This window comes from Oculina patagonica, chromosome 6, assembly GCF_052425735.1.
Source record: "Oculina patagonica isolate OP01 chromosome 6, crgOcupat, whole genome shotgun sequence".
In the NCBI taxonomy this organism is placed as follows: Eukaryota; Metazoa; Cnidaria; class Anthozoa; order Scleractinia; family Oculinidae; genus Oculina; species Oculina patagonica.
The window spans coordinates 37,136,192-37,163,009 of NC_135763.1; the positions used below are offsets into that span (position 1 = coordinate 37,136,192).

At 33.4% G+C, this 26,818-nt stretch overlaps 1 protein-coding gene across 4 annotated transcripts; it reads right to left on the reverse strand.

Moving 5' to 3' along the window:
- Positions 1-1,678: 1,678 nt before the first annotated feature.
- LOC144657640 (achacin-like) lies at positions 1,679-25,832 on the reverse strand. Of its 4 annotated transcripts, none has more exons than XM_078517995.1 (7): positions 25,760-25,832; positions 24,907-25,008; positions 6,253-6,453; positions 5,690-5,732; positions 4,509-5,270; positions 3,428-3,625; positions 1,679-2,002 (listed from the first exon to the last, which is right to left on the reverse strand). In XM_078517995.1, the coding sequence occupies exons 1-7, from the start codon at positions 25,815-25,817 to the stop codon at positions 1,747-1,749; spliced, it is 1,620 nt and encodes a 539-aa protein (XP_078374121.1). In that variant the 5' UTR covers positions 25,818-25,832; the 3' UTR covers positions 1,679-1,746. The 4 variants fall into 4 exon arrangements, with proteins under 4 accessions (XP_078374121.1, XP_078374120.1, XP_078374119.1 ...); XM_078517994.1 differs by having other exon boundaries at positions 24,901-25,008; XM_078517993.1 differs by having other exon boundaries at positions 24,907-25,026; positions 25,760-25,827.
- Positions 25,833-26,818: the final 986 nt, after the last annotated feature.

The window sequence follows — 26,818 nt, forward strand, 5'->3', positions numbered from 1 at the left end:
TCTACCGCCATGAAAGCGATTGTGACCATTGTAACTGAATAAAAATATCGTCCGACTATGTTACAAGTTGTTATCGCAAAAAAGGCCAGTTTCGCATTGCCGTGAACCTTCCCTAAAACGTACAAAATATAGCCTGGTTGGGCGATAAGGCCTGTGCAGAAGTCTGTAATTGCTAATCCAGCCAGAAAAATATAAGATGGAGTCCTGAGAGAAGAGTTCCGCCATATTGCTAATACAACCAGAGTATTGCCTACAACTGCAACAGGCGAAGAAAGGGCGTTGAAAACAACACATGTAAACACGGCCGCGTCCATTGTGAACCGTCTTCTTGACTCTGCTGAATTGAGTGATGGGATATTGAAACCAAAAAAACAGCAGCTTGTCTGCCTAACTTTGTATATTGAAACGGGAATTTGATAAGTAACTCTGCAACAGGTATGAGGAGGGCCAGTACGTATTTCTTGCCTTTTTGGATAGCGTTAGATTTTTTAAAGCACTCTGTATACACTCTTGTTGGCGTTGTCGTATGACTCTCAGAGCTTTTCACCGTCACTTGCCGTTATATTAATTTTTTATTAGCCCGGCTAATAAAAAAAGTCTTTAAGTTCCATATTTATTTATTTTCGTATTTGGCCAATGGTAGCTTCAATCTGGCTGGATGAATAGAAACTATTCGGTATGTTTTCAAATTTCGCTAAAACAGTTCAGATTTGATTGATTGACTATAAAATACACATTGACTACGAAACAAAAGCAATTGAATATGGGTCGCTTTCAATATTTGATTGCCTTTTTACTCAAAACAGCTGTGATGCCCAGTATTGCTTTGAAATCAAAGAAGCGGGTGAAAAAGTAATAAATACAGATAACAAGAAATAAGTTGAGTAAACAAACGGTACAGTATGAATGAAAACTCAAGTAAACTACAAAGCCTGAATTCAAAACTTTGTCTCTTTTGAAGGACCTCGCATGGTGGTTTAAAAAGATCTTTCTCTGAGAACAGTGCGAAGGCTTGTAGGTTTGCCTTTTATTTTCGAATTAATTTTAATTTCGGAAAAGAAATCCCATGTCCCCTACAGTTTCTGTTCAGTCTAGTATGCTGATGGGGGAGATGATTTTAATTTCGTTCAGCGAATGTGCTTTATTAAAAGTGAATTCTAGCATTAGGCTCTTTTATCGACAAAGTCTAAGATAGATAGCTCTCTGGCTATTTAATCAGTGAAAGTTTAATGAGAAAACTCAAAGAAACTGTATAAGTCGTAAAACTATATATGGCCAGGTACTTTATGTCCTGGTACTCGTATTTAAATGGTTCATGCTAAAAATATTGCACATTGATTATTCTTTTTTAGCCTCTGTAGAAGTCGTATTGGGAGGGTTTGCTTTGCAAACGGAAAGATAGGGCAAATATATTCAACTTTGTGTGTGTGTGTGTGTGTGTGTGTGTGTGTGTCTTTTTTTATCTCATTTCTGTCTCAATCTTGTCTCTTTGTCGTGAGGATCAGTTTTTCATTTTCGACTGTTTTTTTCGTCTGAACAAACACGAGAAATAATTCCGTCAAGTTAATAAGGAAAAAGAAAGGTTCAGTGCTAGGTTGGAAAATCAACGAATAAAACTTATCTATTGTGTTAATTTCTGAATTATTCACTTAGCTACTATAAAAAATTGACCACAGAGTGAGAGGAAAAGCATTTTATTATTATTGAATCGTCACTGTTGCTCATAAGCTAATCACGTGATTTCCTCTATCTTATATTCCTCCAATCCACTTCAGCAAAGCTCTTCGGTATGAGAATGCGTTGCCATGCTGGAGGACTGGGTATGGGTATTTGCCAGCCGTCGTTCAAAGCATTATTAGCCGACATAATTGCACCCTCAGCGTACCCCCGGTAGGGATGATATGCGCTGCCAACCACATAGATCTGCTCTCCTAGGAATGGTCTCTTGGCCCAGTCGGTGACTTGTTTCATAGAGACTCGGCTTCCAGGTTTCTGTAAATACCTTCAATTAAAGAAAAGAGATTACAGGGTCTGGTTGGCATTGGTGAGCTGGAATCTCAATGATTGTTAATTTTTGGCTGTTTCTCATCTATCAGTTACTATTTCACCAATTTTGCAGATTTTCGAACTCAACTATCGCTCAGCTGACAGAAAAAATTTGACCAATTTTTAGCTATCAGCAAAAACCGATCCATACCCTCAGATTAGCTACTACTCAATATCATTCTTCCGAATTGAAGAGTTTAGAAACTGAAAAAACATAGATAAATTTTTGATTATAAAGTTAATTTCGATCAGAAATGGCAAACAAGTGAACAACCATCTGAGCCATACCTCGACTCTTGACAATACATGTGCGGTCTCTAGACATTTGATTATGTTTATCTGTATGTAATATACTGTAAATGAACTAATAAACGCCCGGGGCGTCTATTAAATTTAAGGGGCCCTGGGGGGGGGGGGGGGTGTTAAATAGATATGAGGCGTTTATTAGAGAGAGGCGTTTGTTACAATTTTACTGTAGCAACGTCGACAAAACAAAAAAAGATGCGTAGTTTGCTAGCAGAGTAAGATCTGCGCTAATGCAAAGCCTAGAGATGTCCTTCATAGTTCGATATCGATGTCTTCATCGTCATCGTGGTCAACCATGTAGGCATCGTTGGCCTCTTCGATTCCTTAGTCAATCAAGCAAGAAACAAAATAAATTGCGAGAGTTTACTTTATGGCGCGTTTCCTTGGTTTTGAGGCGATTCTTAGGGGGTGTCTATTAGATACGGGGCGTTTATTAGAGAGGGGCGTCTAATTACAAACTTTAAACGTCAGGGGAGGCGTTTATAAAACACCAGGTGTTTATTTGAGATTGGGCGTTTATTAGATCATTAACGGTACCGTATTTTCTCGATTAAACAAACTCCAGGTCTCCAAGGTGGAGTTGAAAATAGGCCCCTAAGGTATGTTTTTAAGGTGTGATAAGCTGTAGCTGTATCAGTCAAATGCATTCAACGAATGAAAACCGTTGCTAAATAAAAATCAGGCTCGAAAAACTGAAGGAGTCAAATAAACGCCGAGTCTACCAGGTCAAGTTTTTAGGAATCATTAATCAATCATGTAGTAAATAATAAAGATGGTACATTTTAAGCTTGGTGATGGTGATAAATAATGAAGAAATTGTTCAACATTACACGAGCGTGGGACAAAGAAAAAAATCTGAGTCTCGACGGGAATATAAAAATCGAACCCATGGCCTCCCAGATACCGGTTGGGCGCTCTAACCAACTGAGCTACGAGAGACTCGTTGTGAGCTGGGCCATTTTACTAGGTTGATAAGTGACACGCGTCCAGCATACTGCTAGGATCAGCAATGTCGAAATCATCAAGTTTGTAGTAAATAATAAAAATGGTACATTTTAGACAAACATTTTATTACCAAGCTCCTTCGTTCCAATACTGATACACGGTGCTCAGAGGTTGTGGAATGTTTCTGTTGAACTTGTATTCCAAAGCGCGGTGAATTTCTTGATCCATAACTGATTTGGGTAACTTAAGAATTTCGCCCCATTTTTCACCACACAGGCCGTCTTTGTACGACACGTGAAGAACTGCTTCGCCATTTATACCACGCCCACTAACAACGTGAAAGAAAAAACGCTTCGTAAGATTTATGCATGCAAAGATATCGATAAGAAGGTGGCTGTTCTAGCCCGGCATGGAATGGTAAAATAGTAATCTGACATAAAGTAGGAAAAATACATACTAGTGTATTATATTCTCGCTGCTTTTGCGACTCATATTCGAGGCTTTGCCCTATCATTTGTCAAAATAATGTGAAGGGAACCTTAGGAAGCGGCTTGTTCGTGTGAGCTTTGCTTTCTGTTTTCTCTCAATTAGGCAGAATGTTAATTTTCACAACTTAGGCGGATTCTGCTCAAAGTTCGAGCAATAAGTGCAAAACTTAATTACCAAAAATCTGCTCATAGCACAGTAACATTTTGTATACTGTTAGAAGCATCTCACTGTAATTCATTTTACTAATTGACCCCGCTATTAAATTCTAAATTAAAGTATTCTCGAGAAACGAAATGTCAAACCTCGTAAAAAAGCTAAAAACGTGTGTTGTTTCGTTTTACTGAAACATTGTTTTAAACTGAGGTGAAACGTCCATTCAACTAAAATATGGAGAACTTCAAATTCCTTTTTACTCTCGAAGGGGTCAGCTTGAGAGCTAAAATTTCGATAGGTTCTTTTTACTAATTTTATTTTTATAGTCTTTTGGTAACTATTTTTGCTTTCATTGCTCGAATGTACGAGTGTTAATTCTTCTTTTTTATTGCCATACATCTCTTTTAGAATTTGTCCAGAAAATTTGTATTTAAATCGCCGAGACTATACCGCTAGTTGATGATCTTCTAAATTTCATTGTATAACGTATTGATGAATGTATTGATACCGTTAGGAGAAAGTAGTTTAACTAAAAATTGCATTTGGGGATCAAGAGTTAAGGGACTTACCCGTGCGGTACCGTCCATCCAAGACAGTCGCTGTTTGATAAGAACCTCTCCATGGGATACAGCTTATCCTTCGGATCCACAATGTCCTCCCACCACGCCCTGGGGTAAACTGCAGCCGCCTTGAAAGCCGGTCGGGGCAGTATGGATTGAAATGCGTGCTCACGCTGAATGCGTTCAGCCACGCTGCCACTGACATTTCCGAACGAGCCAGGGGGCGAGGCGATCACTAGCTTGCCAACTTTAACCTCATGCTTTGGAGTCTTGAGAACGAACAGATTTGTCTGTTGGTCAATCGAAAGAATCTTGTAGTCTGCTCCCGCGTATATCTTCGCTCCGAGGCTTTTTGCAGATTTAGCAATGGCCTCAACAAACGCAGACATTCCTTTGAGAGGTCGGATCTCCTTGCCTGAGAGTTTAGCTAGCTGCTCATAGTATTCAACAACGCCTTCAGGGCTGCCCATGAGATCGCCGTCGTATCCGAAAACGTCGAAATAAAACCTCGATCCCTCTGGCGTTAGAAAGTGGTGCTGAAATGTTTCAAACGTTGCGTAGTTGTGAATTTGGTCGACGTGTTCTTTTCTGAGGAGGAAGTCCAGCATTTGCGAGCATGTCATGTCCTTGAATTTACCCAGAGTCAAAGCTGGGAAGTGTTTTCTTTTGATTTCATGCTGATCTCGTGAAAAGCCACCTCTGGTCTCTGTTCGAGGATTGGAGTAAAAGTTCCATTCTTTGTGAGGAATGTTTAACCTCGAAATGAGATTCCTGAAAAATAAACCAGCAACTATTTTATACTCCACTGAGACTCCACAATCTTATGTATAACCTCTGTTGAACAGCTCTTGATAATTATTATGATTACAGCTGGAAGACAGAACAGATGGTCCAAATACTTATTTTGGAAAAAATCTCAACTTTGTTAGCCCTGCCTCCATTATTTTTTCATGTTGTCCTGACAGTTCGCTAGTATTGTTAGGACATTTATACACCTAGGTTCAGAGAGGCACAACGCAGTGACTCCGGCCAGGGCTAGAACTCAGACCGCTCAATCCCGAGTTCTAGGGTCCCTAATAAATCCTTTAGAAATGTTCAAGTACATCCAACCCTTTGTTTTCGGAAGTTCTCCATATTGCCACTCTGTTACGCCTAGAACAAGGTTTTAAAATTCATACAATTACTGTTACCTCATGTTGTGATGAACCATGTCAACTCTCCAAGCTCCGAGACCTGAAAATAGAACAGAACAATTACATTAAACAAACTGACTTCAAAATAAGCAAGAGTAGTGTAGGAAGATAATTTCATTCCTACCACGCGTCAAAGTTAGGAGAAACTTAATCTAAATCTATCAACTTTATTGGTCTTAAAATTTTACAAATATAAAAGAAAAGAAAAGGACCAAAAAGGAATTGCGCGAACGGGGAAATAGTAACCCATGCGGGGCGCAACCCTAAAAACTAAAAAGAATGGCGATAAAAATCTTAAATTAAAAAATATATATACTTCAGGGGAAACGCATTAAATACATTGATCGGGGTAAAGGTAGCTATTTATACAGCTGGGATGGGAGGGGCATTATGAGAGTTAAGTGTCTTGCCAAGAAACGCAACAAAATTACCCCGACCAGGGCTCAAACCCGGACCGCTCAATCCGGCCAGTGCCGGCGAGTACATTGATCAGAACAGAAAAAATTTGCAACCACAAAAACTTCAATGCGACTGATATTGTCGATATTTATTTTACCAACCTACTGATTCATCTGGCACTTGAGGAAAGACGTGATCGTAGATTCTTCCACCAAGGCGAGTATCTCTTTCAAACACACATACTTTGGTTTCCTTCTTGTGTCTAAGCAGTGATTCAGCCATGTAAAGCCCCGAAATACCTCCGCCAACGATACCCACATCGCAATCCATAGGAGTCACACCGCCACCGCCACCACCATCACCTGTACAATTAGAAAAAAAATCAAGAGCGAGTTTTGGTTTTCCTTATTCATATAATCGCCCCCGATAGTAGTAATGTACTACACTCTGAGGCAAAAAATTTTTTGCCTTAGAGATTTAGTACATAACTACTATCAGCACTGGATTCCAAAAACTGAAGCCAAATCTGAAACCAAAACTGAAGCCAAATCTGAAAAACTAAATCTGAAAAACTAAATCTGAAGCCAAAGTGAAAAACCTAAACTGAAATCAAATCTCAGAATCAACCCTAGGTCAACCCAAGGTCAAAAAATGGAAACCAAACCTTGAAGCCAAATCTATAAACTAAACCTTGATTAAATGATAAAAATAATCTTTGATTATTTTTGACAATATTTAAAAAAAACTTCTTATACTATTTTTTTTTTGTGATTGTTATAGTGTGTTTAAAACAAGCCTTGTTGACATAATGAAAATCAAAAAAATTCCTTGGATCAAAACCTTGGATAAAACAGATGAGTTTGTCTTTAATATCCATATGGATATGTTTCTATATTGGTATCTGATATGTATTTTATTGCACGCTTGTCATATCCAAAGGTGTATACCTTTTCTTCATATTTGTTAACAATTTGTTTATTCTGTCTGCTTATCTTATTTTCATTTACTAATGTGAGGTTTTTGATATCGCCCTTAACCATCTTAATCATATTTGTGTGATTTAGTATTTGTGAATTTTCGTGATTTAGTCTGAAACCTTTAATAACACATTTCTGTTTATTATTACCATATATGAAGCTATAATTTTTGGGTCCTCCTGAAACAAATGTATTATTTATAACTTCACCATGTAATTCGTCTGTTAAATTGCCAAGCATATCGCCTGTTTCTATTGTCTTACTATTCTGGGATTCAATATACACAATACTATCGGTATCAAAATATAGCACCTGTTTATCTAAATAGTCAAGTTTTTCATATAACATTAGCCGAGCTGAGCTAGTTGTAAAGCATGCAATGTATATATTCGTATTATAGCTATTATCAACAAACTGATCTTTATAAGTATAACTCATCTGTACCATTTCTTCATTTATGAAGTTCATGTTTAAATTGTCTATTGTATCATCGAGAACTACTTGATAAAATTCATTTATATCAGTTACGTATTTGCATTGATTCATGTTATTTCGTTGGCCAAATTTTCCCCATAGTGAGTTTAAACACATTTTTGCAATAGCTCGTAAACCTGAATTTTCATGTAATTCACCTAATTCAATGTCTAAATTCTTTTTAACTTTATTTCTAAAAATCATCTCGTCATTGTTATTTTTAAAATTATATTTTGTTGATTCAAGTTTAAGCTTCATGAATTTTTTTATATAACCTTTGAATAGATCATCGGATGACTTCTCAAAATGCCAAACCTCATATATTTTTATAATTTTATAGCCTTTTTCAATGGCTTTATTGACTTCATCGGTTGTCCACGTTCCTATAAAAGACCGTTCATTTTCACTATGTTGGCATTTTTCTTGTTGCTTTGTTTTTGCACATAATATACACAGAGGGAACATTAGCTTTTCAGACTTTTCACATTTGATTCTCTGAGGTAGAACCGCATGATATAGTTTTTTTGGTGCCAAAATTTTGCATTTTATGAATCCATACCATTTCTTTTCGTATTTTTCTGGCGATATAATTTTTTCAGGATGACCAATGGGATATTTTTTGTAAAACTGAACCGTTGGGTATAAGGAGCAAAAATCAACGTATTTGCCACATTCATCCTTTTTGAATTTATAGAGTAGCTTTGTAGCATTTGTTCGACCACCAAAAAAACTATCTCTTGGGTTTAATGGAGCGACGACTTCTCTATTCCAATTATTTTTATAATATTTTTGGAAACATTTATCATTTTTTAATTTACATTCCCACATCTCAATAAGATTGTAACCAGCACTCGTTATTTTGTTGTTTTTAGCTTTTGTTTTATTATATAAAGTACCCATATCGCATTGATTCTTATTATTGATTACATCAGGCTTGTAACAATCTGGACAACCATGCCAGAAACAACCTTGAAATTCATAAACAGTATTTGTAGATTCACAAAATCCATCTACTTTTAATTTGTTATTGATAACTTTTTCGCCACCTTCTAAGGCATGTTGAATTTTAATATTATTTTTCTCAGCAATGTAATCAAGCCATGCAATACTGACTGCACTATGGTTTTCTGTTTGAACAACGTTATCAACTACAGCTATGGTATTTTTAGGCATATAATTACCTCTATAAATAGCCATACAAACACCAGCTATTGTGATGTATTTTAGTGGATCAATATTTTCTTCATTTATAAAATCTTGTCTAAATTTTAGCATGCATCGCCTCAATATATCAACATCCGAACGACAGTATTCAACTATCTCTTTTTTGAAATCGAAAACATAATTTTCATTAACACGATCGTCATACCATTGTAAAAATTTCTGTCTATCTTCTGTTTTCATTTGATTATAGCCATAATGTTTTTTGGAAGGCATCTCTCCTATATACTTTTGATTACAAACTTTGTTGAAATAATGTGGAAAATATCCTTTTTTCAACTCGTTTAAACCAAACGTTTTAGGAAACGATGATAACGATTGTTGAATGAAATTTAAGCTGTCGATTATTTTGATTCTTAATTGTGAAATTTCCATCATCATAATTTTTGCACCATTGTAAATACAATAAGGTTTGAAACCATTATCTATACACCATTTTAGTATAAAATGACTGTCATACCCTTTGCTATTATGAGCTAGAAGTGTGTATCCTTTGTATTTTTCATTGAGAATTCCATTACAAAAACTATTAATATCATTGAAGATTGTTTCATTACCAATGAAATCATGACATATAGCTAAATTAACTTCATGTAGCCCAGTGTTTTGTGTACATTCGAAATCAAAAAATAAATATTTTTCATTATACGTTCTACATGGGTAACAATAATCTTTTCGAGGTATGTTTTTATTTGATCTGCAAGGGGTTTTGTTATTTTTGATACAATTTCCTCCCTTACATTTTATTTTTTTCATGAAACATTCATGTTTGTTTTCACAATATTTATTACAATTATTACACATTTTGAAACCGCATTTATGTATTTTAATATATGGTTTTAGTATGATTTGATTACATTTTAAACACTTTGCAACGGATTTACATACTGAATCATCATCTTTTTTCGATCGGTTACTAGTATGGTTTTTAAAACATCTGTCACCATGAAATACACGATTGCATTGCTTACATGTAATGTCTTTACCGTCACATTTATCTCCATTTGGGAAATATTTAAAGCAAGAAAGGCATTTTTGGGGGCATTTGTGTTTATCACGTCTCGTGTAAGCTTTTTTGCAAGAATGGCAGTAATATGCTACATCTAAAAAGGCTGTCATTGATTTTATAACATCAAAATGATTTCGTGTTTTGTATAAATAAATTTTGTTAATTTTACCATTATTAGCTGTATATATGATTTCATTAAACTGCTCAGAATCGATAATGTTAATCTCAATATCTAAATGTGATGCAAAGCTATTTACATCTTCTAAAGAATTTCCATAATCGTTAATTTCAACATTAGCATTATTATGAAGTTCTTTGGCTTGAATTTCTTGTAGTTTTCTGCTTTTATTGAACCCATCTTTCAACTGAGTTGTGGTGTAATTCTCAGGGTGTAAATTAGCATAAGCTGTTACAATGGCCCTAGCAAGGCATATTGAGTCGGTGTTTTTTATGGTGATAATACATTGCTTTCTATTCACTGTTTGTATTGATAAATATAATCTTCCTTTACCACTGGGTATTTTGACAGATTGAATAATTATTATGCAATTTTCTAAATCTATCTCTTTATATTCTAAAGTATTGATTATGTCTGAGAGTTGATTTAACTTGAAATCAGAAATTTTTATCATTTTTGTTGATATAGGATTATTTAATTCATCATTTAAAATTACCAATCTGAGTCTGTCATTACCTTTTAACTGTCTTTTCTTTATTGCCATTTCAACCATTTTTTCAAAAACACTAAAAATTTCATTTTTATTGCTTATAGCATTTTTACGTACATTTATTTTGAACTCATTAGTGTAAGCATTGAATTTTTTATTTTCGGTATTTCCAATTTCAGTTATTTTAAATAGAGGCTGGTCATTGGATGTTGTATCATAAATGCTGTCATCGAAATTAAATTCATTTGTGAGTTTAGTTCTTGAAATTGGATTTTGACTGCTAATCAGCTTCTTGTGTTGTTGTTTAATTTTGTTCATCATCTGTTTAAAGTGAGCTTCTCTAATTGAATCTTCCATTTGACTGAGTTGTGCATCACGTATTATACTGTCGTTTTTGTCCCGTATAGCCTTATCCAAAGTCTTATCGTTTCGATATTTATGTACTTTGTTAATCACTGCTTGTCTGGTACTCTTTTTCACCAAATCCATCCATGAAAAACCCATTTTTTTAGCATCAGCTAGGTAATCATTGGATAATTGTTTGATAAAGCTTATTGTTTTAGTTTTTTCATTGGTTTGGGTTTGTTTATTTGTTTTTTTTGGTTTGTGGTTTGTTTGTTGGTTTCTTTATTGGTTCAACTATTGGTTTGTTTTGGGGTTTTGGTTTGGTTACGAGTTTGGGTTCAGCCTTTGTGATGCTATCAATCAACACTAAATTACCAATACTGTTATTATTTTTGTCACCATTTTCATTTACAACGACTTTATCATCAGGAATTTCGTTATAAAATGTTCTAAATATAAAGTCTTTCACTAATATCTTTTTCTTGAGATTATAAGGGTTATCATAGTCTTTTTCTGCGATATATATATAAGGATATCCATCTTTATCAATAGCCGGTTTTACTACTTTCATTTTTGGAATATTGAGTATATCTCCATCCGAAGTAGAACTAAGAGTGTTATCAACACTATTTATAAAAAATTGTTTATTGTTATGATCAATGGTATTTTGTTCCATATTATAATTAGAGATATTATTTTTAATAGCGTTTTTAGATGTTGTGAGATCATATCTTGAGTTTTTAGCGGGTTTTTAAAATTTTTTTTTTCCATTTTTTATACTATATGAAATTATTATTTCTTTAAGTGTCTTATAGTAAAATTATTTTTTTTTATTTTTTTAATTTCATGTTTTTGAATAACTAGATATATTTATATATTTAGTCATTGTTAAAGTGCATGAAAGTGTTTTATTGTGTATTGTTATTATCAATTATTTCAAATCTATCATCATCTTCTATTGCTTTGATAACAGCATTTTTGATATGTTTTTTTGACTTCAAATGTGTCCATTTAGCTGCTAATGAACTATCGTAATTACATATATCGCATTTCCATCGTTTATTTAACATATACTTAGTCTTTGAATTTTTGATAGCGTTTATTCTATCAGCGTCGTTATCATACTTTAAATTTCTTCCCATTTTCTCTTATTATACTATAAATGATATTTCTTTATATCTTTTACTATAAATATATTGTGCGTTTAAAAATAACCAGTAATAAAATATTATTGGTTGTCATCAACAACGAACAATATAATGACAACGGTAACGACAATTGGTATACATATTGGTACATAACTTGTCATTATATTAATATAGTGCGTTTAGATATAAACAGATAATTATTTTCTTTAATATATATATAGAATGACTGATATAACATTAAATATCAAACACCTTTTAGAATCTGATCAAAGCTCGAATGATATAGCCTTCATTAATAAAATGTATTGTATTCAGAGCATCCTTAAAACAAATATTTGTATTATTAAAATGCTATCTGAAATATCAAATGAAGACAAAAATCATGTACGTTTAGAGTGTATATCTAAAAACCAGAAAAAACGTGGAAGGCCTCGTAAGGATCAACATTAAATACATAATTATTCAGTTTACGGTTTTAGCCATAAGTTATAAATGATTAATGAGTAAAAGATGGTTCCACAATGTTTTTAATGACGTGATTTCTATTGACCAATCATATTTCAACAAGTAAAAAGTTTTTTATTTATAAACTTTTTGAGTAAAGTTTACTCAAAAAGTTTACTCAAAAAGTTTACTCTAAAATTTACTGCCAAAAACAGCTGTCCCGTGAAGTTATGTGTGTTATATATATAATGGTTTGTAATTCTGAAATCCACGATGAATTAAAAATTTTAAAAGAAACTATATGCCCTTTATGCGATCAACTATTGATAGAAGGTAACAAGGATGTTGAGCCATGCTGTAGTAAGCAGGATATGTCAAATCAAAACGGTATTAATGTTTGTATTAATTGCGGTTTGGTTCATGGTTCTATTTATTACAATGAGTATTTCGATTTTTACGAGAACAGACACAAAATATGGCGTAAAAGCATCTATCATCGTAAATACCATATTGAGAATGTTTTAAACGATTTATGTATTAAAAATGGAGTTCAATTGTCTCATAATCATCGCGATAAGATTTACAAAGTGTTTCATGAGATCGATACTATTCTTCCATCTATAAATAAAAGAAGAAAGAGGATGATCTCAACGAAATATATTATAAGACAGCTGTTTAAAATGCTCGGTATACCATACAATTTCATCTGTGTTACTGAATCAAAAAAAACGCGAGCTTTTAATGATCGGTATTGGGCAAATATTTTAGAATTGAAAAATGCAGAGATATTGCGCCTTATAAAGTAAAAATTTTATCATATTTTACCATATACTTATCTATAATCGGGCTGTTATCACTTATGTAGTCATCGGTGTTTTTCATCGTTATTAGGATATTGGATAGGTCGAATTCACCCGTTCGCAAAATAAATTTTAGTGTGTTAAGTATATGCATATAGGATTGGGTTGCATATATACAATTTTGAATTTTCAAATCGAGATTTTGATGTTGAAGCCAACCTTGTATCAATAAAGCTCCCGTGCTGATTGCAATCAGGCTGATACCACCAGTTGAAATGGACGATACTATGCCTCCTGAAGCAAATAAAATAGCCAGCGAATTGCCTATTAATTTCAGCCTTCTAAAGCTTTTTGTAGCTTGTTTATAACACCAACACTTTTTATGATAAACTTTGTAGTATTCTTTCAATTCTTGAATTTGCGATTGATTTAACTTGTCACTAATATGGTTCCATTCGAATATATTTTTGCGTTGTTTTGTCATATATTATTGATTAGACAATGTTTTCTTTCTATTTTTAAATCTGTTGTATAATTTTCTGATATTTTTAATCAACAGTTCAATAGTTTTCAGCATCTCATGTATTAAATCTGCAGTTTTCATATAATAGTGAGTTAGATAATTTATTCGAAGAATATACCCATTGTTTTATCTAAAAATTGGACTTTGTGATACTCTCGACTATTCACTGACATTGCTGTGTTACTAAAACCGATTCTTTGTACAAAGTAATCTGAAGAAATTTTAATGCTAGATGTATTGATATTAAACCCAGAAAATGTTTGATCAATACTCATAACATTATTGCAAACAGCGATTCTAAATTGATCCTGTATCTTTGTATACCAGAGATTCATATATTTACCTATATAACCATCTCTAATTTGCTCTGTATATGAATCTAGATCATAATCGAGGAATAGCTTATTATGCTCCACTTTAACCCACGGAAAACTAAAGCTATCACCATCGATAAATTCAATTTTAATCCTTTTATTATCACTGGGCTTATAGTCATATTTAAATGCCATATATATAGTCCAGTCATTGGATTCAGTGATATTTTCATTTAAATTAATTTCAAAATCATTCATAAACCCCATATTTGGATTAAAATCTTCTAACATTTTGGTCGTATTAAATACGAGATTACCAATTAATCCAGAAACAACAGCTCCGTTGCTATCTGACATTATGAATTTAGAGGCATCCGTTAGATCGAAATAGTACTCAAATATTTCACTATAAAAACTCTTGGACTGTAATAATTTAATCTGATTTCCAAGAGTTGTTTTGAGAATATTGATTTGACTTACCAACTGTTTATAATTAACAGCTTGATCATCAGTAGTACCTTCTGCAATACCATAAATAGCCTGTGTATTCATATTGATTGGTGTATTGAAAACAATTTGATCATTAGCTATATAATATATTTGATCGTATATAGTGGGATCAACGTTACTTTGAAAGCTCTTAATCCCATAAATAACGAGGTATGTTTGCAATTTTTGGACATATGAGTGTCCAGACTTCATTTTTAAGACGATATCGATATACAAATAGTTGTTGGGATGTTGCTGATATTTATTAATTTGTACTAGAGTTCTGGAATAATCATCATGAGTTCGTGTAGTTGTTTTATTTACGGTGTCTAATAATGAGACGGCATCGATATCGATGGTATTTTTGTCAATTTCTGTTGGATAAAATATTTCAATTATCATCGTGTAATGATCGATTTCATATGAGTACATGTTGATACCTAATCTGCTTGAGTAGTAATTTTTCGAACTATCAAGAAGTAATTTTGCATCTATCACCTTTTTATTGATTTGATGAACAGAATTTGGATGCTCAATTGTGTCACCAAGTTTAATGTCATTTTCTTCAGACAGTTGATTGTATTGATCTGTCATAATTTTATCGAATACATTTTTTTGATCAATTGGACTAACGTGTGATTCACTCGTATGATCAAGCACGTATTGGATTTTTTGAGCTAAGACACCTCCTGTTTTCTTAGTTAAAAAAGTATCATCAGCGTACGATTTGTCTGCCTTGCTCTGAAGAGATTGGGCTAAAATTCCACCTGTCTGTTTTGTCAAAAAAGTACTATCGGCATATGTTTTATCAGCTTTAAGCGCATCTCTTGAGTCAATATACCTTTTATTCATAACGTTAGACATATTACTATAGCCTTGATCGAAATTCGGTACATTTATTATGCTGTTAAACGTTTGTTCATTATTGGTACTAAGATCGGCTTTGTCAGTGAGTTTGTTATTTAGCTCTGATCTTAACTTATTGTCTTGTAAATTCACGTATTTGACATTCGGTATTGAACGGTCATTATATAACCCATCGTAATAATCTTCAGTATTTTGAAGTGATAAACCTACGCAATCAAAATGTGTTTCGTCACTGTTTTTTTTCATTAAAAATTGGTTAACATACCGTTTATTGACAGCACTCCCTAAATCCTTGGCGTAGGTATCTAGATCGGCATCAAAGGCTACGTCATCCTGAGTTTTTAGACCGAATATTTTCTTCTTGTCCATATCATAATCACCAGAAGCTGTCAGTTTAAAACCAATTGCAGGTTTTGCACTTTGAGAATATTTGGTATGCATAAAATCATTTTCGTCATTAATGTACCCCATTTTCTGTTAATATGTTAGATTAAATCTTCTCATCGAAATTTTTTGTTATGAATTTACGTGGTTTATCAATATATAAAAAGCTGAATGGGTCTTTAGTTGCTTGCTCGTATAGCTCTTTTGGAATACTGTTTTCACGGCATATCAGTGCCCTCTCATTAGCACTTGGGAATTCGTAAATACAGAAATGCGAACAGTTAAGTCTTATGTCTTTTTTCGTTTTAAAATAGCTTTGAGACAAATATATCACGCTACAGTTTTTATGTCTCCCTTGTATAAAATAATCGATTAATGGTTTTTGATTTTTATCACAAACATAATCGTCAAATATCACGAGCTTTTGATTATCATCATTTAGTTTAGAAACAGGAATTATTTGGTCGTTACTAGCTTCAATAATGTTATAACCAGCTTCATCGCTTATTGGTTGGAACACATTGATAAGATTTTGGTATTTAGACTGGTCTAAATTTTTTGCATATAAATATATTTTATCGAAATATAATAAATTGTAAATCATATGCATTAAAGTATTAGTCTTTCCCATATTACTCGGAGCGCAAAACAGCATCCGAAAACATTGATTTGGCATAAAATCGTATAGTTGCCTAAAGTTTGAGACCATTTCGTCTTTACAGTCATAATTTGGTATCTTCATATTATATTATTTAATTATATAATATGAAAGACTTCTGGAAGACTAATGAAAGACGCCTGAAAGACTAATGAAAGACTGATGAAAGACTGATGAAAGACTTCTGGAAGACTAATGAAAGACTGATGAAAGACTTCTGGAAGACTGATGAAAGATCGATAATAATCTACACTAATATATATATAAATGAGTCTATTAGCTTGGCAAAAAATTGCTGACCAAAAAGAGGAAGTTGAGAATCAAATCAAGAATATTAATAATCAAATAATGTCTTCAAAATTGCAAGATGAATTAGGACAAATCAAATTCATAAAAATGTTTAAACCAGTAACATCTCGTCTCGACACACAAATTGAAGCAACTAAAAAGTTGGAAAATAAAGGGGTAAGAGAGGGTGATGAAATGCCCAATTTTGAACCACCACCACCAATTGGATGAAGATGAAATGCCCAATTTTGAACCACCACCACCAATTATGAAGTGAGGATGAAGATGAAATGCCCAATTTTGAACCACCACCACCAATTGATGAAGATGAAACAGAAGATGAAGGTGAAATGTCTGATTTTGAGCCATCAACAACACGGAAGAGAAAAGAATGGACACCTAGCTCTTTCAAAAAGGCTGATCAAAAGAAATTAGATAATGAACGCAAATATCTAGCTGAAGAAAGGCGTCGCGTCAACGTTTTATTAGGGAAGCTCTCAAAAAGTGGTGAAAATTTTATCAAATCAGGTAAATATGAAGGAAAGTCATATGATGAGCTGTCGGGACTATCCGAAGATTTTACAAAAAAAATTGATAGAATCGAAGACCAGCTGTTACTGACTAGACAAAAAAAGCAAAGAATGGAATACAACAAAGTTCCTTTCTCAGCTTCGGATTTACAGGAAAAATCAAAAAAATTAAAAAAGACCCCCCGTAAAACTAAATATAAGAAAAAACCAGCTATAGAAAAAGCATTATTTGATAAGATAGAGGGTATTAGGAGGGAGACAGCGCCTGATTCTGATATAGAAGAAGATGAGTGGGAAGGCAGTGGTCTAGCCCATAATTATAAGGCTATTTATTACAGAGACCCTGAAAAACTTATTGAAAAATTGGATATAATTTGCGGAAGCATTAACGCTGGGAATACGAGTTATGAATTAAAAAACCAAGGTATTACAATATTGGATGAACTGTTAAGAGTGAAAAGAATTACAAAGCGTCTATATGAAAAAATTTATAACAACTATTTTATCTAATTTAAATATATATAATGGAAAAGCATTTAATACTTAGTTCATTCAGGGCGAAAAGACAAGCCAATAATTATAATCAGAAAGCACATGATTTTACAATTTATCTTGACCAGCCTTTATTCCTAGATCCAAATAAAAATTATGAAATGGCGTTGGACGAAATAATCAGTATGACGTATAGCTGGTATAATATTTCGGCTTCATTCACCAATAATAAGATTAGATATCGAAAAACAACAGGTAGTGATACAAGTTTTAAAAATGTTGAATTTCCTAATGGAATGTATTCATATACTGACATTGATACTTTTTTAAAAAATACAACTGGTAAAGATGGTGATGATTATCCATTTTCAGTTACGTTTGATTTATCATTATTTAGAACAATAATAACCATAAAGCCAAATTATGAATTAGATCTATCTGTATCAGACTTTAATATGATACTGGGTTTTGATAAGAAAATTTTATCAGCTGGAAGCAACATCAGTGATAAAATACCTGATATTACTCGATCTGTTGATATGATATGTATTCATTGTGATTTAACTCACCGATCATTGACAGATGAATCAAGAGATGTATTATTTTGTTTTAGTATTATAGCACAAGGAATTCGTAGATCTTTTCCTTTTACTATTGAACCGAGAAGATTGAAATTTTCACCAATTAATAAAAATAGCATTGATTCAATCAGACTATATATAACCGATTCGTATAATCGTCCCATTGATTTAAATGAAATCGATACGGCGTTTCATATCGTTATCAAAGAGGTGAATTAATCTAAACTAATAATATAAAATGAATCGAGTATACGAATGGTCAAAATTTTATAACCCTAAAAAAGGTTTATATCAATATCGTCATAAAGGATCAGGTTTAATAACTAATGATTTAGCAAATATCGGACAATATTCTAAAAAAATGGTAAAAGATATCAATAAATCACCAATAATCAAAGCACAAAAGAAAAGTTTAAAAACCGTGTTAAATAGAAGTGAAAAAGCTGGGGATCTTATTTTGAAACGATTAGCACAATTGAAGTAAATTATCTAATCTAATAATATAAATGAGTTTCAGAAGCATAGAAAATGTTGAAAAAGTTGATTATCTCAGATTCAATCTGCAAACACCTATTATTCGACCTGCAAATGGGCTATATCAGGAAAAAACAGGGTATATATTCAATATGACTGATAGTTCTAGTTGGTTTGATTGGTATAATGGGTACTTTATCGTGAAATACAAACTTGAGAAAAAGGCTGATGGATCGAACATTGCGGCCAATGCTCTAGAAACACCTGTGCTAACGTCAACGATAAATGATAGTTCCAGTATTATAAATCACATTATGATAACTTCAGGAGGTAAAAAACCTTACGATGGTAATGACCTGCATAAAATCTGTTTCATAAAAGGATTGCTTGAATTTTCTGATGACTATAGTCGTACAGTAGCTACCAATTTTAATTGGTATCTTGACGATAGAGCTGCATTAGTGGGCAATTTGACAACAGCCCCAAAAGTAGGAGCAATTAAAAGAGGTGAATTGTGCGCACAATCAAAAGACGTATATGCGTGTATTCCGTTGAATAGGTTTTCCATTTTTCAAGAACTACGAGATAAAATGATACCACCTATGCAAATCGAACTAAACATAACACTAAATGATGATAGAGAATTTATTTACAGAGTTGGGGGTGCTGAAACACGATATGTGGTTCTAGATTTTCAGTTATGGTTACCACGTTTGAACTTTACATCAGCAGGACAAAAATTAGTGAATAGTAGTTTTTTAACAGCAACAAAATGGACATATTTAAGAGAATTTATTAAACATTCATCACCAACAACTGCTATTTCTGGGATATATCAAATTACACCAGCTATTAAAAATGCAAAACATGTTTTTGTATATCTGCAAAGAAACAAGTCAAATAATGAATTAGAAAATCCCTTTATTTTTGATACTTTTAAAATAAATGCGGGTGATAATGCATGTACACTATCTACCTGTCGATTGCAACTTGGGAATTCATATTTTACTCCAGAACTAGAGTATGATTGTGATTTTAAACCAAGATTATATAATGACATTCAAGAATATGCATTCAGAACCAACGACTACAATACAGGAACTCAGTTAAATTTACAAAATTATTCTGAATTATTTCCTGTTATCTATTTCGATTTAAGAAATCATAAGGAATCGGTTACTGATGATCCAAAACAGTTATTGTTTCATTACAGATTGAATGTACAAGCTACTGACGATTATATGATATACGCTGTAGTTCTTTATGAAGAAAAAATTGTAATTGACAAAATTGGGAATGAACTTATTTTTATGTAATATTTAATCTAACACTATTATATATAGAGCAAGACTATGAGCACAAAATATATTTCAACATATATTCCTTTAACAGAAGGCCAAATGAAAAAGCTAGCCAGAGCAATCAAAAATTCAAGTGAAGTGAGTTTATTGATTGATAAGCATCAGATTAAAAAGAAGGGTAATACTGAGTTATACCTTACAAAAAGACAAATAACACGGCATAATAAAGTAAAAAGTGAGGGTAAAGGCATTACATTGAGTTTATCTAAAACACAAATAAGTAAAATTCGAAAGGTAATTGGAAAAGGAATACAAGTCACTCCTGATAAAGGAGGGTCCGGTATGCAAATAGAATACCCTTATTATCCATCACCAAACATTAGGAAACAAAGATCAAAAAACGGTGGTAAAATCAAACTACCAAATAAGAGAGATGCATTATCTTACAGACCGCCACCATTCATCGGTTCTTGGGGTGAATATGATAAATTTCTTAGAACAGGTGGATTGGTGCTTCCAAAAAAAAAGATCTTGAAACCAAAAAAAAAGTAAAAAAACCTACATTTATCAAAAAAGCTCTAAGTAACAATGATCTAATGAGATGGTGTAAGTATTTAAATATTAATATCACAGGGATATACAGCAGAGATGAACACATGCCTAAAAAACATAGCCCATGTATCATTAATTTAGACAGTTATGAAGGTGTTGGTAGCCACTGGGTTGCCTGTGTTCCTAGTGTTAAAAAAGACATATTGTGGTACTTTGATAGCTTCGGAATGCCATACCCAAATGAATTTAAAATGAGAGCTGAGAAAGATGGGATAAAACAAGTTTTGTATAATAACACACAATATCAGAATATCAAATCAGTACTTTGTGGCTATTATTGTATTTATTTCTTGCATCAAGCATTGGTTTATGATAGAAAGTATCATGATATATTAATGCAATTATCAATGACTGACACAATGTACAATGAACGTTTTATAAACAATTATTTTAAAAATATGTAAACATATTATATATGAAGTCGTATTGCGTGAAACAAAAGAAACAGACTGAATGCGTTTCAGGAAGTGCACGATTTGTTAAAACCAAAAATGGTCGAACTATGATGAAATGCACATGCGCCGAATGCGGGATCACTAAAACCCGTTTTGTAAGCGATAATAAAAAGACAAAGGGGCGAGGAGTTGGTGAAACGATTAACAAAAAGGTCGGCGAAAAGATTCCAGGGTTTCAACAGGCTCAAGACTTAGCATCGGCTATCATGGGTGCTACCGGAGGCGATAAAGATTTGCTTAAACGTTACTGGTCGGGCAATATCGCTAAAGGGGCTTTTAATAAGAAGAATGGTTTATTCTCAAAGAAATTCTGGACATCTCCAAGTGAACACCAAGATCCTTCATGCTCTGGTACTATTTGGGATAAAAAAGCAGGAAAATGGAGGAATAAATACTGTGATTAATATCTAATCAATATATATATAATGGTTAAATCATATTGTGTAAAACAGAAGAAACAGACTGAGTGTATACCAGAGTCTGAACAATTTGTAATGGCTAAAAATGGACGTTTAATGCTTAAATGTAAATGTGTTGAATGTGGAATCACTAAAACTAAATTTGTCAAAAGTCAAAGTGGTGGAGCTCTTGCTCGTTATAAAGGACCATCTACAACTGATAAAATAGCATACATGGCTTCAAATTTTGTTACCCCAGCACCAAGTTTTGGTGCTATGGCTAGACTTTTAGCTGGGCAAGCTTTCAAAGGAGTGAAAGACAATGTTGATTACTACAGAAAGGGAAAAGGTATCGATATCCATAAAGCTATTCTGAAAGTAGCACCCAAAAAGGGTTTTGTTATTCCAGGGCATAAATATACCGGACCTGGAAATCCTCTTGAAAAACAGGTAAAATGGGATCCAAAAACAGGTAAAATACTAAAAATATATGAGCAACCAACTGGCAAAACAGACGCTGTTAGCATGCAACATGATGTAGATTATTCTGTATGTACTGACAAACCATCAAAAGATCAGGTTAAATGCAAAAACGAAGCTGATAAAAAGATGGTAAAAGCCCTTGATGCTATCCCATGGAAGGACAGACAATGGGGTCATGCTATTGCTCGTAATACCATTGCAACCAAGGCTAAAATAGGTATGGGTGTTAAAAAGCCAAAAAACGGAAAACGGCGTTGAGTAAAAATGATTGGTCTCAACAATTAGCCGATGAGTTACATAAACCAATCAGACGAAAATTTAAAACTAGAAGAGTAATATCAAATGGAATTGACGACATATGGTCTGCTGATTTAGTTTTTATGGATAAACTTTCAAAATGGAATAAAGGTTATAAATATCTATTGACTATAATTGACGTATTCAGTAAATTCGCTTGGGCTATACAATTGAAAGATAAGAAAGGTGCATCAATAACTAGCGCTTTCAACAATATTATCATTAATGACAAGCGTAAACCTGAATATCTCTGGGTTGATAAGGGATCTGAATTTTATAACAAAACATTCAAGGAATGGCTAAAGCAGAATGATATCAAGATGTATTCCACTTTTAATGAAGGTAAAGCTGTTGTTATTGAGAGATTTAATAGGACTTTAAAAAACAAAATGTACAAACAGTTTACTATTCAAGGTAATACACAGTATCTTGAAATACTTCCAAAAATAGTAAAAGAATATAATAATACAAAACATAGCTCTATCAAAATGACACCCACAGAAGCTTCAAAGAAAAAGAATGAAGGAACTGTTTACTTTAACCTATACGGTGATATGGAGCCATTATCAGCTAAACCAAAATTTAAGGTTGGTGACAAGGTCCGAATATCTAAGTATAAACGAATTGTTTTCGATAAGGGTTATACACCGAATTGGAGTGAAGAAATGTTCGTAATTACTAAGATCCAACATACTAATCCCATTACATACAAATTGAAAGATCTCAATAATGAAGACATACAAGGAAGCTTTTATGAACCTGAACTGTTAAAAGCAAAACAGGATGTATTCAGAATTGATAAAGTCATTCGGAGGGATTATAAGAAGAAACAAGCTTTAGTGAAGTGGAAAGGATATAATGATGATTTTAATAGTTGGATACAAATGAAGGATCTACAACATATATAAACGCACTATATAAAATCACATAAGAAAATAAAAATATATAAAGTATTTGTATAAATGGTTAGATTTCAAAGATATTTTTGTGAAAAAGATAGACAGGATGCTATTAGGAGAAGCAAGACTCGTTACATGCGGTATAAATCATGGGTATGTGATATATGTGATGGATATGACTACAGATTGGCAGGTAAATGGAGACATCTTTTGACACAAAAACATATAAACAATAGCATTATCCATAACATGGATACTGACAATAGATCATAGGTATTAGGATCAGCGCTTTTATGCTGTATAGAAACATATCCTTACGGATATTAAAGACAAACTCATCTGTTTATCTTAGGTTTTGATTTTCATTATGTCAACGAGGTTTGTTTTAAACGCACTATAAAAGAGATATAAAAAATAATGTATAATAAATATTATAATGACATCAAATTACATCAAAGAAAAATTCGTTGAGATGATGAATATCATAGAAAAACATTGCATTAAAGACAATACACTTTTCTTACAATTAAGTGAAAAGGAACAATCAAATAGATTAGTTAACATTTGTACTGATCTCGGTATTATATCAAATATGATCCTACATAAAAACATGTTCAAAAATCTGATAAAAATACAAAAATATTATATTGAAAATGTAATATAAGACGTTCATTTTAAACGCACTAGAATCCAACTTGATAAAAGGAATAATTAAACGCACTAAGATGCAAGATTTTTAAAAAAGAGTATAAGAAGTTTTTTTAAAATATTGTCAAAAATAATCAAAGATTATTTTTATCATTTAATCAAGGTTTAGTTTATAGATTTGGCTTCAAGGTTTGGTTTCCATTTTTTGACCTTGGGTTGACCTAGGGTTGATTCTGAGATTTGATTTCAGTTTAGGTTTTTCACTTTGGCTTCAGATTTAGTTTTTCAGATTTAGTTTTTCAGATTTGGCTTCAGTTTTGGTTTCAGATTTGGCTTCAGTTTTTGGAATCCAGTGCTGATAGTAGTTATGTACTAAATCTCTAAGGCAAAAAATTTTTTGCCTCAGAGTGTAGTACATTACTACTCCCGATCGTTTCTATCGCCTCTGTCATTTCAAAAAGTTTTCTTGAGATTGGGGCAATTATACGAAAACATTACACAAACGATCGCTAACGTCTGCGGCGATTGGGGCGATCACGATCGCTTGGATCCGGCCCGTGTTCTATCCTTCTAGCTTCTCTTTCCCTTCTTCGCCGTAAAACTGCAATAGCTGAGAAGATAGGAGGCCACACGTTTTTCTCTTCCATTGATGTGGCTATTACCATTACAACGCTTAGTGTTTGGTTTAATAAAAACTCGTGCCACTTTCTCAACCAATTAGAAGTAAAACCAAAGCTAATCGCAACTCGCCGCACCCACGTTTTCCCGCGCTTCGTGCTGGCAACATGCTTGTTCTTCGAGGTTTGATTGGTTCACTGGATTGTTTGTGTCCTTTGTGATTGGCCAGAGTAATAACTTTGGTTTGGTTCAGTTTACAACGCTCGACCTAAAACCGCTGCTCTATATGATTTATGCTCTATATGAATATGATCTTGAAAGTAACAGACAGAAGACCATTTTTTAGACGATTTCTAGTAATAACTGACTTCCTAAAACAACTGAACTAAACTACCAAAATGCTATACGCAACACTTACAGAGTCCACACGTCTTCTTGCAAGCCCTTTTGATGTTTTCCATACTAGTACAGTACTGTTTGTAATGTTGGCAAAATGTTGCGCCATTTAGATCGGTGCATCCTGAAGAGCAAGAACAAGCTAACATGACGGTAATTTAATTATAAAGACGTGTATGACTCGGATGACCACAACCGTCAGGTCATAAGTCACCCTTGTTATGAACAGCCTTTCCCGTGAGGTGAGAGTCGTCACTGAATTTTAAGTTGACCTTTGTTAGGGAAATTTCAGATGTTTTTGTTCCAGAAATATGTTCCATGAATCGCATGAAATTTGCTTTTTATAAATCCCATTTAATTTTTTTAAATTAAATTGTGAACTTTTTTGAACTTTTTGAACTGATTGCCTTAATTTCATTTTCTATACACCATAAGGGAGCTACGTCACGGACAACACAATTTGTAAAAATTGGCAACGTTTTTCAAATTTATCGTTCAAGGTTTGTCCTAATCTTTATCAGTCGAAACCATTCTTGGTTATTTTCGCCTTTTTACTACTCCTTTGTTGTGTTTCTATGTTAGAAAGCTCAGTGTAATATTTTGAGGTTTCCTTCAATTTGAAAGGAATCAGAAAAATGACTTAATATACCGTGACATTGCTCCTTTAAAGAGTTGTGCGCTAACAACTTCCCATATGAAATTTAATCTAACGTTGCTTTCCATTTCACACATACAAAGAGCAAACTTTTAAAAAGATCACACCTCTTAATAGTTAAAAATAAATTTTGGGTTCGATCATTCAAAGTTTGCATTTGTAACAATCAGTTAAAAGTGGAAACTATAAAAATAGTTACAAAAGACAATTTTCTTTTTACCTTGCGAGAATGCAATTCCGACAAAACCAAGAATGAAACATAGATACGCCTTCCCCATTTTCGAGTACTTGTAGAAAGTGACTTTGTGCTGCTAACACAGAGCAATGTCCCGGTTTGTCTCAGTACACACGTAGCAGCTGAAACTCTGACAGTGTCTTCACTTGATAAATAACACAGTCGCCTGTATTTGACTAAGACAGAGCACGCGACATTCCATGAGGGTTACATGACAGGTCCTGTCTACAAGGGAACCGCAAAATAAACGCAGTGCTGCGGCGTAGAAAGTGTTTATACAGATGTTCAAATTCTTCAAAGGAAACCGACGGAAAAATGCTGGCTTCTGACGTATGTGGCTACCATCGAGTACGTCAACAAACGAAAATAAAAATATCAGAAGAAGTATCGCACTCAAGGCCATTCATTTTAACTTGTTGTGACTTGTGAAGTGCTCTCAAAGTCTAAGAACACTCCACCGTTTCGCTGACAAATGGCCTTTGTCTCTAATATTTCTCTCCAAAATTTCATCATTGTTTTTTTTTTTTTTTTTGGGGGGGGGGGGGGGTGAGCTTAGGAAAAATTGAATCTTTGTCTTATAACTCAAAATTATTTATACCAAGTGCTTTTGATAGTGATTATGGGCCAGTATAACATAATCCAGATTTGTGTTGAATTTCGTCTAAAGTAAATTCCAGTCGTATTGGTATCCATTGTTAGGGGGGGGGGGGGGAAGGGGGGAGAGAGTGGGTAGACTACGAGCAGTCCCTTTTGTTTCTGAAGCAAAAAAGAGCACATGTAGGCTTCTTTCTGGGCGAGGCTTCTTTCAGGAGCCCAATAGTACACAAGTGTATTTTCTGCGATCTACTTTGTCTTGGGTTTTATTTACGAAACCTACGTGGAGTATTCCTTTCTTAAAGCTCTAATTGAAAAAAAGTAGTCTTCTCTGGAAGTGAGTGAGGGGAGGGGAGGGGATAAAATATTTCCGCCTCTTCCCCGATCCTACCCACGCATACATGCCCTTTCTCGAAGTGAGACGCAAAAAACAAGCAATGTTCATTTCTT